The 12,699-nt window shown below is 48.5% G+C and overlaps 1 protein-coding gene across 1 annotated transcript; it reads left to right on the forward strand.

The window, feature by feature from the left end:
* The first annotated feature begins 29 nt into the window (after positions 1-29).
* On the forward strand, positions 30-10,658 carry OGFOD1 (2-oxoglutarate and iron dependent oxygenase domain containing 1). Its single transcript, XM_071567707.1, has 13 exons — positions 30-198; positions 695-840; positions 930-976; positions 1,408-1,508; positions 2,320-2,436; positions 3,288-3,379; positions 5,413-5,538; positions 5,872-5,985; positions 6,661-6,740; positions 6,893-7,188; positions 8,472-8,594; positions 9,432-9,490; positions 10,014-10,658. The coding sequence occupies exons 1-13, from the start codon at positions 48-50 to the stop codon at positions 10,173-10,175; spliced, it is 1,614 nt and encodes a 537-aa protein (XP_071423808.1). The 5' UTR covers positions 30-47; the 3' UTR covers positions 10,176-10,658.
* The last annotated feature ends 2,041 nt before the right edge of the window (positions 10,659-12,699 follow it).

Genomic DNA, 12,699 nt, shown 5'->3' on the forward strand with positions numbered 1-12,699 from the left:
AGGCGGCGCGGGGGCCGCCGGGAGTTGCAGTCCAAGCGAGGAGCGCCATGGCCACCAAACGCCGCGGAGTGGCGGCGGCGCCGGGGGCGAAGCGCGGGAAGCGGGAGGCGCGTGCGGAGCTGTGCGAGGCACTCGGGGACGCGGAGCTGCGGGAGCGTGCGGGGGCGGCCTGGGCGTGCGGGGAGCGGCTGCGGCACGGTACGGCCCGGCCCGGGCGTGCGGGGAGCGTCTGCGGCACGGTACGGCCCGGCCCGGCCCGGGTGTGCGGGGAGCGTCTGCGGCACGGTACGGCCCGGCCCGGCCCGGGTGTGCGGGGAGCGTCTGCGGCACGGTACGGCCCGGCCCGGGCGTGCGGGGAGCGGCTGCGGCACGGTACGGCCCGGCCCGGGCGTGCGGGGAGCGGCTGCGGCACGGTACGGCCCGGCCCGGCCCGGGTGTGCGGGGAGCGGCTGCGGCACGGTACGGCCCGGCCCGGCCCGGCCCGGGTGTGCGGGGAGCGGCTGCGGCACGGTACGGCCCGGCCCGGCCCGGGTGTGCGGGGAGCGGCTGCGGCACGGTACGGCCCGGCCCGGGTGTGCGGGGAGCGGCTGCGGCACGGTACGGCCCGGCCCGGGCGTGCGGGGAGCGGCTGCGGCACGGTACGACTCGGCCCGGCCCGGCTCCCCGCCCCTCACCGGCGGCCTTTCCCCTGCAGAGGCGGCGGTGCTGGAGCCGGCCCCGTTCCGGCACGGCGTTATCCGCGGGTTCCTGGCGGGCGCGGCCTTCGCGGAGGCGCTGCGGGACAAGCTGCTGAGCCTCGAGTTCTGCGGGCGGCGCAACGATCTCCTCTCGCTGCGGCAGGTGCGCCCCGGGCTGGGCCGGGCCGGGATGAGCCGAGCCGGGATGAGCCGCCCTAACCCCAGTTCCTTCTTTTCCATGGGCCGCCGCAGTCCGAGGAGCTGGGGGCCAGCCCGGAGCCGCACATCGCTGCGCTGAGGTAAAAGCGCCAGCCCGGAGCTTTGCCCGCTCGGGGACGGGGCGAGGGCTGCGAGGGGTTTCCTTCGGCGTGGCCGCCTCTCTGCCCCCGTGCTCGGGCCACAGACCGGTCCTGAGGACCTCAGTCTGCCCTGTGCCCTTCGTGACACTTCAGTCTGTTCAGTTCTCCTCCTTACTCGGCCCTCCTGCATCTGTCACCTCTGAAACGCCTCCCTGTGCAGTTCTGGCTGGTTGTTGCCAGCAGTGCTGTGAACATTGGGCTGTTTGCCTACCTATTCTTGTGTGGTTCTACAGGAAATACACTGTCACCCCCAGCAACAGCATCTGTAACTGTTTAAATAGTTGGAGGAGAAGCAATAAATTAGTTTAGGCTGTGGTGATATGTGTGTTTTATAATACAGGAGGACACTTACCTTGTGCTTGTCTTCCCAGGCATGCTCTGTGTGAAGAATTCCGACCGTGGCTTTCTGCCGTGACCCAGATAGAGCTGGAGCCAACTATTGACATCTCCTGTGCTAAATATGAGTATACAGGTCAGTATATAAGTGATCCTTTCCCCAAAGCTTCTGTGCATGTGTAGGGAACAAAATGTCTATGGAAAATCTAATTTTATAACCCATTCCATCCCGTTTCTACTTCCAGAGGGTCCTGTAGGTTGTCAGCAGCAAATCAAAATCTCAGAAAACAAAGTACAAGTTATAAAAAACCTGTTGCTGTAGTTTTGTTGCTGGTGGCTTTAACTGCACCTGGTGCTGTTGCAAGTCCCCACCTTTTCAGAGATACTCAGTCCATGTTTATGTGCCTATTTCCATGTAAAAGGGTGACGTGCTCAACTTCCAAATGCTGCAGTTGAGTTTGTCTGATGTTTAAACATCACTTGGTGACTCCATGTTCTAGCTGTGCCTATGCTTTTAGTCATAGAAAGTTACTGGAGAAAGGGGAATTTTTTTACTGTAATCAGCTCTAATTCTTAAGTCTTTCACACAACCAATTGCTGGTTCAGCTTTTCTGTTCCCCGGATTCCCCCTCGCCTCTATTCCAGCCACAAACCTCCATTCCATTGGGAATCTCTGGCCTCTGTGCCTGGTGGCAGCCAGGAAGGTGTGGGTGATAAGGTCTGCCTGCTTGTACCTTCACAGTGGGCTAATCTAACAATGGCAGTGCAGTCCCATGGAAGTTAATCTTGCAGATCTTGGGCTGATGATACTGCTGACTGAAAATGCAGTTCTTGGATTTTATTGTTTTTATTGTTGTGTCCTTGGAACAAATCTGGGAAGCAGTTGTTGGAATGAATCACGTGTGTACTGGAAAGATGCCCCAGGAGCAAACCGTGTGTAATTGCAGATGTCTTGCTGTGCCACGATGATGAGCTGGAAGGTCGGAGAATCGCCTTCATCCTGTACCTCGTCCCACCCTGGGAGAGCAGTGATGGGGGAACACTGGACCTATTCAGCACAGATGGTGAGAGCTGCGAGCTTGGCCTTGGGTAGATCAAAAACATGAAGCTTGTGCACCCCTTGCAGCAACTCTTTTCCTCAGTAAAAGGGAGATAAAGAGTTTTGCCTTTGTCCAGAAAAGCTGATGTGTAGGTAAAATTTGTGCCTTGGAGTTGGGCTGTACTGGGCTTTGCAGGCAATGGGCAACAGCAGATAAAGAAACAGCTTTTTATTTCCTTCTTTTGGGAGGGCCAAGAGTGGGGGCAAGCTGGAAGCGATGCCAGTAACTCCAGTTTGATGAGGATAATGTCCCTTACCAGCAACAGAACTTCAGAATGGTTTGGGGTTGGAAGGGATTTTAAAGATTATTTAGTTCCAACCCCCTGCTGTGGGCAGGTGCACCTTCCACTAGACCAGGTTGCTCCAAGCCCTGTACAACCTGGCTGTGAACAGGGATGGGGCATCCACAGCTTCTCTGTGTAACCTGTGCTAGTGCCTCATGCTCTCACAGTACCGAATTTCTTACTAACATCTAATCTAGACCTGCCCTCTGTCAGTTTGAAGCCATTACTCCTTGTCCTGTCACTCCATGCCCTTGTCCAAAGTCCCTCTCCAGCTCTCTTGTAGCCCCTTTAGGCACTGTAAAGGATTTTAAGGTCTCCCTGGAGCCTTTTCTTCTCAAGACTGAACAGTTCCAACTTTGTCTGCCTGTCCATAGCAGAGTTGCCCTGATTCCTCACCAAGCCCTTTCTCTGAGCTCCATCTCTTATACCCAGGTGTTCCCCCCAGTCAGTGTCATGAAGTCAGAGAGAAATGGCAGTTTCTAACAAGTTCCAGTTCAATATCTTAACCAGAGTATGTTTTCTTCCTCCTCAGAACACTTTCAGCCACAGCAAATCACCAAGTCATTAGTACCTTCATGGAACACTCTGGTTTTCTTTGAAGTGTCTCCAGTCTCTTTCCACCAGGCAAGGAGCTGTCTCTTGTTCATTTTTTGATTCTCATTGTTGTGGTTATTTACTCTGTGTGTTATTACAATACTGATGGGTAGGGAGAAGAGCTGGGGCTAGAGTGGTTACTCATGCCAAGTGCTGTGTGCTAAAGGCAGGGCTTCAAGGACTTTAAATAGAGGACAGGAACTGACAAAGCCAACTTTAAACTATCATCATTCTGGGAAAGAAAAATTTCTTTTTTGTGTTGCTATCCTGGCAAGCCATAGCTGTGAATTTGGCTGGGGCTTGTTTTTCTTTGTTGGCTTGTTTTAAACTAGCTCACATTTTTCATGCTGATGCTGTGACCTTGCTCCAGAAGAGCTCCTTAGCCCATCATGTTGCCAACAGGGGCATAATTTGTGGAACTGCAGGATACAAACAGCTGACTGAAAGCTGAAACTCCTGTGAACGTGAGAGTATGAGGGACTGTATTAAACAGGGCCAAAGAGCAGAAGGCTGGAGAGGAAGACAATCAGTGATGTAGGTTGGACATATCCTCCTTTAAACCACTTAAGGGTTTATTTTTTGTCATCTATATCTTAGAGTTAATTTACAGAAGCATCTACTTGGTCACTGCTCTAACTGTTTTCAGATAGTGATTTAATCCTATCATTTAATGTCCATGTTCCACTTACCTGTGACTGCCTCCTCCTGACCTAATCTGCCACATTAGCACTATATCCCATGTACTGTCTCTGATATTGTTAACGCAGGGAATAAACCCAGCTTAAATAAGCCTAACTGGGAGTGCTGGGAATCAAAACTTCAAAGATCTGAACCTCACTGGTTGTACCCAGAGTATTTGCTGAACCATGGAATCATTTCTTTGACCCTTTCATCAATAAACAGAGCCTGTGAGTTGCCATTAGAGGACTATGTAAGGATCAGGCTGATATGAAGCTGCTCAGCCTTAAATTCCTGTGGGCCATTGGGCCATTTAGTCAGTATTTTCTCTTCAACTTAAGGTTTTGGCCTTGGTAGCTTACATTTCTTCAGAAATGACAAATAAAGCTGCAGGTGTTTGCTGAGCAGAGCAGATCCATGAGCTTTTAGTACCAGGCATTTTTCTGGTTTCCATTTCCCAAGTGATTTAGGATTCCGTAGCCATTCCAAATAACTTAGAACACCTCTTGAGTTACACAAGGGCCACTGCAGTAACAATAAGAACCAAAACCTTTTCAAAACGGACTGTGTTTCTTCTTCCTGTTCCATCAGCATATTGTAAAAACCAACCCAAAAACCAACAGTGGAAAGTCTGTATGTGCTCCTCAAAAATTTGCAAGATTTTGTGGCTTGAAACCTGTCATAAAGGAATGGCTTTCTCTTCACACTACTGTTACAGCACCCAAGAGTGTGAAATTGTTCCATTTAGCTCATCTGCACAATTTCATGAAATCAAGATTTAACAGTGACCATCACTGTGGGAAAATTAAGAGTTTCCACAAACCAGGATAAATGCCAGGATAGAGTGGCTGCTCTTAGTCTCACAGATAGGCAGACAAAGAGCCAAAGCTACAGGCAAATGCCCTTCATCATGGCTTGTGTTACAGCATTTTTTAAAAAGTGAGGAACAGAAAGGCAGAGCAGTATAGTCTGCTGAGGCCCACAGCTGCTCCACGTCTGAGCTTCCAGATTAAGCTGTGACAGCTGATTTTTGCAGTCTGTGATGGCTAGTCCTTCAACAAAATAAATGGTAGAAAAATAAAATACCACGACCTTTAGTAACAGAATGACAAAGCTCTCGGAGAGAGAGAGAAGAGGCTCTGCTGTCAGCTTGGAGTAGAAGCTTAGACTGAAATTCTGGAAATGTAAAATGGACCTGAGCATCAGAATTTGCTTTAGACCTCTGATAATCTGACCTGGCCTACCCCTGCCTGACTTTTCTGCATTTGCAGTGGGCTCTGTGGAGTATGTCCATCTGCTGTCATGAGTTTATATGGTGCCTGTTACACTTGGTCCTTACATGTTTTGTTGTCTAAACAGTAATGTGCTGTTCACCATTGTTGCAGGTATCAGAAGTTGTGTCCCAGAAGTGCCGCCTGTCAGTGAGTGGCTGGTTTCATGGCCCCTCGGTGGCCAGACCTGCACGCCACGTTGAGGCTCCCTTGCCCAGGAGCCCCCACATCCCCTATGATGTGAGTAACAAACCCACATCTGCTTGTCTGTGTTTCTCTCTTTCATGTTCCTGTAATACCTGTTATAGGATGGACTGATGTTCTGGGGATGCTTTTTGTTTCCTGTCCATAAATTTGTATCCAATTTCTTTCCTGTGCATCTTTCTTGACTCTGTGTGTTTTGCATACCTAGAATAGTTCAGAAAATGTGGCAAATACTCGTGGTGCAATGAAATAAAGCAAGCAATGGAGTGTGTTTGGGTAGGAATCCAGCCCCGTGGCAGCTCAGTAGGGGAAATTGAAGAATCTTCCTAACTTTTGCAAATTCAGCATTCCGATCCATCTCCCTTCCAGCATGAAATACTGTATGAGTGGATCAATCTAGTTTATTTGGATGTGGACTCCCAAGCTCAAATCCAGGAGGAATTTGAGGAGCGATCAGAAATTCTCCTGAAAGACTTTCTTAAGGTGAGCCTGGTGGTTCCATTTGATCTGATCTGCCAGAACAGGTTGCAGGGCTCACAGGTACCACATGGCATGTAGGCTGGGAAAGGGCTTGCTTGCACATTTGTTAACTAAAACACATTCCAGTTTCATGCCCTGGGGAATGGACCAGGTGACTTCCAGAGGTCCTTTCCAACATCCACCACACTGTGGTTCTGTGGATGGATCCCCTCTGACTGCCTGTACACCTCTGCATAGGGACTCAGCAAAAATCAAACACTTGTCTTCAGACTTAGTTCCTGCAAGAAGCAAAGCAGAAGGCTGGAAACCCATGACCCCTTTCCTGCTTCCCAGCCTTTCCCTCAACTCTTACAGTGTAGCATTTGGGGAACCCCACCTGTTTGTGAAATAAATGACCCATGACAGGTTTGTCTTACTTGAAGGGCTTTGCTTCTCAAGGCTGACTGACCTGTTTTACTGGGTACCTGTATCTCAGTGAAACTGCATTCTCACCCAGCAACCAACCAAGTAGCATTTGATACCTCCTGGTCACTGACACTGAAAAGACACGATGCTGGCTCAGGCAGTGCCTCTAAATTCAGCAGTTTTGGGATTCTTGGACAAGTTAGAGAGCCTTATCTGGAGGCACTGCTTCTGGCACACCCGGGAGCTAAGCATTAACATCTCTTTTTTGCCTAGAAAGAGAAATTCCAACTACTCTGTGAAGCGCTGGAGAACAAAGAGATACGGTGGAGCAGTCGAGGGCCTGCCAATAAAAGGTGGGGAAGGACAGAATGCTGCACTTGTTGATCAGGCCCAGCAGGAGCTGCCATGAGGCTGCACTGGGTCATGCTACCCCCAAGGATGCAGTGGTCCTTGTTGGCTCTCCAGCAAGGAGATAACACCTGTTGATACACCTGCTGTCTTTCAGACTCTACGAGGCAGCAGAAGAAGACAGTCTCCCTGACACCCTGAAGAAATTCCTGCAGCTCTTACGCTCTGAGGCCTTGTTTTTGCTGCTTTCCAACTTCACTGGCTTAAAGCTGCACTTCCTGGCTCCCTCTGATGAGGATGAAGATGCTGGGGAAGGACAAGCAGCAGACACTGCTGGGCACAGCAGTCCCAAACCTGAGCAGGAAGAGACTGAACCACACGCTGATGGCAGTGCCTGTCAGCCAGACCAGCCTGACAACACTCCTGAGACACAGGACGGCGAGATGCAGAACGGTAAGTAGACCAGCAGCAGCATGAAAGGACTCAAGCACAATCCTGATGCTGAGAGTGCTGGCAGCAGAATTCCCAATCATTTTCATGGAATGTAGCATTTCATCTTGTACTGCGGCCAGCACAAGGCACCAGCACAAATGCAGGACCTGAAGCACAATCAGATTGGGTATCCAAAATCAGTGACCATTGCAAAAGAATGTAGAGTAAATTAACAACTAACTTAAAGTTACTGTTTTGAACAGACCTAAGTCTAAAGGGTGGGACTTCTTGTGGGAGCTGCTAATTGCCCAGTAATCTTTGTCAATCATTGTGTGGTTTCTGCATCCAAATATCCCTGCTTTGTATAAATCAGATTCTCACACAAGATAACAAATTCAAAGGAAAAAGGTGAACAGGTCAACAGTAAGGTCTTTTCAGAGTTAGAAAAGTGATACCTAAAAAGTAGGATTTAACCTTTGAGAAAACAGTGTCAGCTTTAATAACCATTTATTGTCAGCAGTGAGATACCGTTGCTATCAAAGATGAGATTAAGTTTGGATGTGTGGATTGGTGATGTGTATTTGAAACAGTGGCTCTGAAGTTTAAGGGCAGAATTTTGAAAATGCTCATCCTGCACTAAGGCAGGCAAATTAGTGGACACTGGAATAAAAGTTAGTAAACAAAATAGTCCTACTGAAAAATCCCATCAGAACACTTAGAAGGAACAGAGGCTTGGTTTTTCTAATTTCCACAGGTAGTCATTTAGCTCTTCTATCTGCCCTGTCCCCACTGTGTGATTTTAAATTCATATATGAGGAGGCCATAGTTTGGGTATATGTGGATTGAAAACTGAACTAAACTCATGAGAAAAGAAAAGCTTCCCCAGATTCTAATAAAATTCCTTGGAAGGGGCACAAAGAGTCAGTTCAGAGCAATATCCTTCTTCACTGAGGCTTCTGGTAGTTCCAGGGTACTTCCAGAGCAGACAGGATGCTGCCTGTTGAGGTTCAGAGCTCAATCTGGGGAGGGGAACATTAAAAAAAAGGAAGAACTGGTTAAACTAAAGCACATCAGAGCTTGGGTCTGTATGGAGCAAATCTCGGTCCCGCTCCTATACATTGTTCCAAGTCCATAACCTGGAGCCACCTCTGGGAAAGACACTGACATGGGATCTGTGGTTTCACCTTTTTTTCACTGGGGCCAGCAGACAGTTTTCACAGTGGTGTGACAGTGCCAGGCCTTGCTCCCCACATGCTGTTGCGTGGCTTCCTGCCTTTCCCTGGCATGTCTGTGCCCTCTCCCAGGCTCGGGAACCCCTGTGTGTGCAGGGGAGCTGCGGCGCTGGACACACGGGCACTACACTCTGGTCCATGACACTCAAGCAACAGAATTTGCTCTTGACCTGCTCTTCTTCTGTGGCTGTGAGGGTAAGTGAGAACAGGAGAGAGATGTCACCCTCCTTACAAGGTCTGCATAAGGGAATGACTTCTGAATTCTCAGCAGTGCTAAGACAACCAAAATGTCCCTGCTTTCTTCTATACAGAAGTCTCTTTAGATTTTGTCCAAGTCCTAGTTCGGCGTAAACCCTTGTTTCAGTATCTTTGTATACAAAGATTTGGGATTATGGCCTTTCCTGCTGGAGCCAGGAGGTGGCGCTTGGGCAAAGGGAAAGGCTGAGTCTCCCAGACCTTTCCTCTCCTAAGCAATGCAATGGCCCTGGGCACAGTGGAAGGAGGGTCAGGTGGCCAGAACAGCTAGTAAAGGTGTTCCATTTCACCCCTTTTCTCATCAGAATTATCACTGCATCTCTAATTCACAAAGCCCAGGGTTTTCAAAAGTTACTTTAGGCATGTCTAGGCATTTTAGGTTGATTGCTAGTTAAATAGTGATGAAAATAAAAATCTAAACACAAGCATTTTAGACCAGCTGAGCCCAGAACAGACATCTGAAACTATCTGGCACATGCTGGTAATTATACTGAAATCCATCTGAGTATCTACAAAGGCAAAACTGTTCTACATGTGAGGAGCAGAGCACCAAACAATTTTAAATAGCCTGTCTTCTGTAAGAGGCAAATCCAGTACAATTGCTTCAAGTTGTTTCTGAACAGAAGAAAAAAGTAGACTGGAGGAGGTAAACTTGGGATCTTTCTGTATCCAGTAACTTTGGGCAGCGGGGTGATAAAATGGCATCTCCAGGAGGGCTGTATGGAGCCTGGGCAGCATTGAACTTACTAAGAATCTTTTTTTTTTTTCTGTTTGAAGACTGGGACCCTGAATATGGTGGCTTTACCTCCTACATTGCTAAAGGTGAAGATGAAGAGGTAAGGACATCAGTTACTGGCTGCAAATCAGATAAAATTGTTCAGGGTGGAGTGATAACGTTATGCTTTGTCATAACACATACACGATCCTGGGGGTGCTCAGTACTGCCCTGGAGCCTTCCTGCCCCCGTCACTGCTCGTGCTTCAGGAGGCTGGTGTTCACCTACAGCATGAGACTCAGGCCCTGACAGTGCCTCATAGCTCTTGCACCCGCCAGCCTTGGAGGGACACAAGGCTGTAGCAGAGATGACACTTTTCCAGGGAAGTACTGGTCAGTGGGGTCACATTCAGCATCAGTACCAGCGACAGCGCTGACCACTCATACTAGTAAGAAGTCCAGAACTCCCCAACTGTATAATAATGCTTCAGGTTGAGGGGTATTAAAATTAAAATAGTGTCACAGTTAATTTTCTAACACCAGACCTTTGTTCTCACTAACTTGAAACTGTTCTGTTTGTTTCAGAATTTCTATCAAAGCAATTTTTATGAAATTGATTTCCTCTCTTACTTTTTTGTCTTCTAGCTGTTGACAGTGAACCCAGAGGACAACTGCTTGGCCTTAGTTTACAGAGACAGAGAAACTATGAAGTTTGTGAAATACATCAACCATCGTAGCTTGGCAGGCCCGAACAAGCATCGCAACAGAACAGGATTTTGGGATTTTTCCTTTGTCTATTACGAGTGATGGTGCAGAGTGTGACCACTGGCACAGAAGATGTTGGTGGGCAGGTTCCTGTCCAGGCATTCAGCTGGGACCTGTCTAAGAGCAGACAAACTTTGCTGGTCCACCTTCATCAAGGCATACAGTAGGATCCAGGTGGCTTTTTTAACTGTACAAATGAAATTCAGTCTTCTCCCAAGTCCTTTGTAACACACACTCTAAACTGCTTTTAATGCCACGGGGAGAGGGTTGTCCCACAACTGTCAGCTTTCCAGCTGTTCTCTCAGGGAGCAGCACAGTGGCATCTCTGACCTGTCAGGGTGAGAATTACAACTGTTCATTGCTCTGAGCTAAAGACTGTTTTTATTAAAAAAAAAAAAAAAGGAAATGGGTCAGTTAAATGCTTCAAACACACTGGTCAAGCAAGTTTTGTTACAAAATGTCCAAGACATTTTTGGGGACTTAACTGTGTTCCCTGTTTGTAGAGGCAAAAATAAAGGAGCTGCCATGGGAAATATGAGGTTTTTCCAGCTGCACAACTCTGTGGAGTTGAGAAGGAAGACAGTGAGGCTGTAAAGCTGCTGGCACTGGGAAGGCCCTGGCACTTTAACAAGGAGCAGGACTTTATTATGCTAAATGTTGTGCAGACAGACCCAGATGCAGCCTTTTTTCACAGAATTTACAAGCTGAACAGCTGAAAGAAGAACCTGCTCCCATTCACTCTGCATGGGTGGGGTGCAGAGAGCTCCTGGCTTCAGCTCTGAAAGGGCTGTGGCTCCAGCCTCAGCAGGGCTGGTGTGCTGGCAGCAGGAATGTGGTAACTTACCTATTTCTGGCTTGCGATCCACAGCATGGCCTCGTGTCCTCTTAGTTGTGTCCTGGGCAGTGCTCTTGGTGCACCTCCCTGCATGTGCTTCCAGTACTATGCACCTGCCCTGTGTTCACTGCAAGTAGGACTGAGCCAGACTCACCTCCTAAGTGTCCAGCCCACCAAAAAGGGCAGCAGAGCTGTGCTGATAATTCCCTGCTGGAGGCTCAGCCCTGGCCTGCACCTGCTTACTGGAAACTTTGGCACTGAGACACACGTGTTTTTTCATCCAAGCCAGACAGTGCAGGCTTGCAGTGAGCTGGGGACAGTGTGCATGTCTCATTCCTCCTGCCTCTCCTGGGGTGGGAGAGAGTAGCTTTGGATTCAAGTCTGCTCCTTGTCCAGTTCCAGGCCTGTTGTTGAAGACCACCACAGTGGTGTAAGACCACAGCTGGCAGCAGAGGAGCAGTGAGCTCAAAGCAAGTGACATGAGTACTCTGCACCCTTGTCTGAGCATGTAGCATGTCCTGTGGGCAAATCTTCATGAAGATACACAAGCAACAATCTTCAGCTTCAATCCCAAAACACAAGGGTCAAAAAAGGACAGGACTCTGTGAATCACTGGTTTGTGAGGCACTGTGCTGCCCATCTGGGCAGCAGCTCTCCTTGGGGAGAAAATAGTTTTTATTCTAAACTGCTCCAGTAGAAGTAGAAAAAGGTGAGTAATGGAGGTTTCAAAAAACAAAAAAATTATTTGGGTAGCTTTGTACAAAAGTGGCAGACACTACAGCTATTCACAGCATAGTCTGCTTGGCAAAATTGGGAGTAAATTAATTAACAAAACAAAGTTACTTCTTCGACTGCATTGTGAGCCTAAGATTGTGCTTGGTAGATCTTGGAACAGCCTCCCAGGAGACTGGGAAGAAGCTGGGCTCTCTAGAGCTTGCTGCTTTTTAATAATACTACACTAGAGGGCGTACCAGCCCCGGCTTGAGCAAAACCCTACCTACCCGATCACACAAGGAACCACCCTTCTGCCTCCGGTGACTCAGATGAAGTAATTTAAGGAGCCAAATTTGCAGTTAGCTTTCAAAGATTTAAAAATGAACACGTCTGCTCTCCCACCCTTCCTGTCCTAGATCTTGAAAGCCAGAGGCTAGCACTGCAGGTACAGGGCAAAGACTCCACTCACTGGAATTTCAAATGACATGAGCTACTGGGGGGAAGACGGGGTCTTAATTTACACAGGGAACCATCTCTACAGATGCTCTTGCGGGGTACAAATCTGTATTTACAATTAGGTGTAGCCGCTTGCAAAGTACTTGGATCATTATGGAAAGGAGTATGAATATGAAACACATACCCACAAAATGAGTAAGCAGGACAATACCGGAAAGTGGGCTAAAGAACATGGGCAAGTGAACAGTTATGGAGGGGAAGAAACAGAACAGAAACCTCATACCTGGCAAGGTGGCCTTGTGCAGCCCATGGATCAGCTTGGCTGTACGAGGGCACGTTCCCCACCGGCTGACTGCACCTCCAAGCCTGGCATTTGAGGCAGGGCACCAGTGGCTTTCAGTTATTTAAGTGTTGAGCTGTTCACCTACTTCACAACAAATATTTAGAGATTTGTGGCTATCAGTTTGCCAAGTAGCTGAAAACAGGAACAATTCAATATGGAGTGAGATAAAACAGTTCAGCCGCAGACCAGACTGCAGGAATGGTTCCAGCATTCATAAA

Source organism: Pithys albifrons, chromosome 12 (assembly GCF_047495875.1).
Source record: "Pithys albifrons albifrons isolate INPA30051 chromosome 12, PitAlb_v1, whole genome shotgun sequence".
NCBI classification, from domain to species: domain Eukaryota; kingdom Metazoa; phylum Chordata; class Aves; order Passeriformes; family Thamnophilidae; genus Pithys; species Pithys albifrons.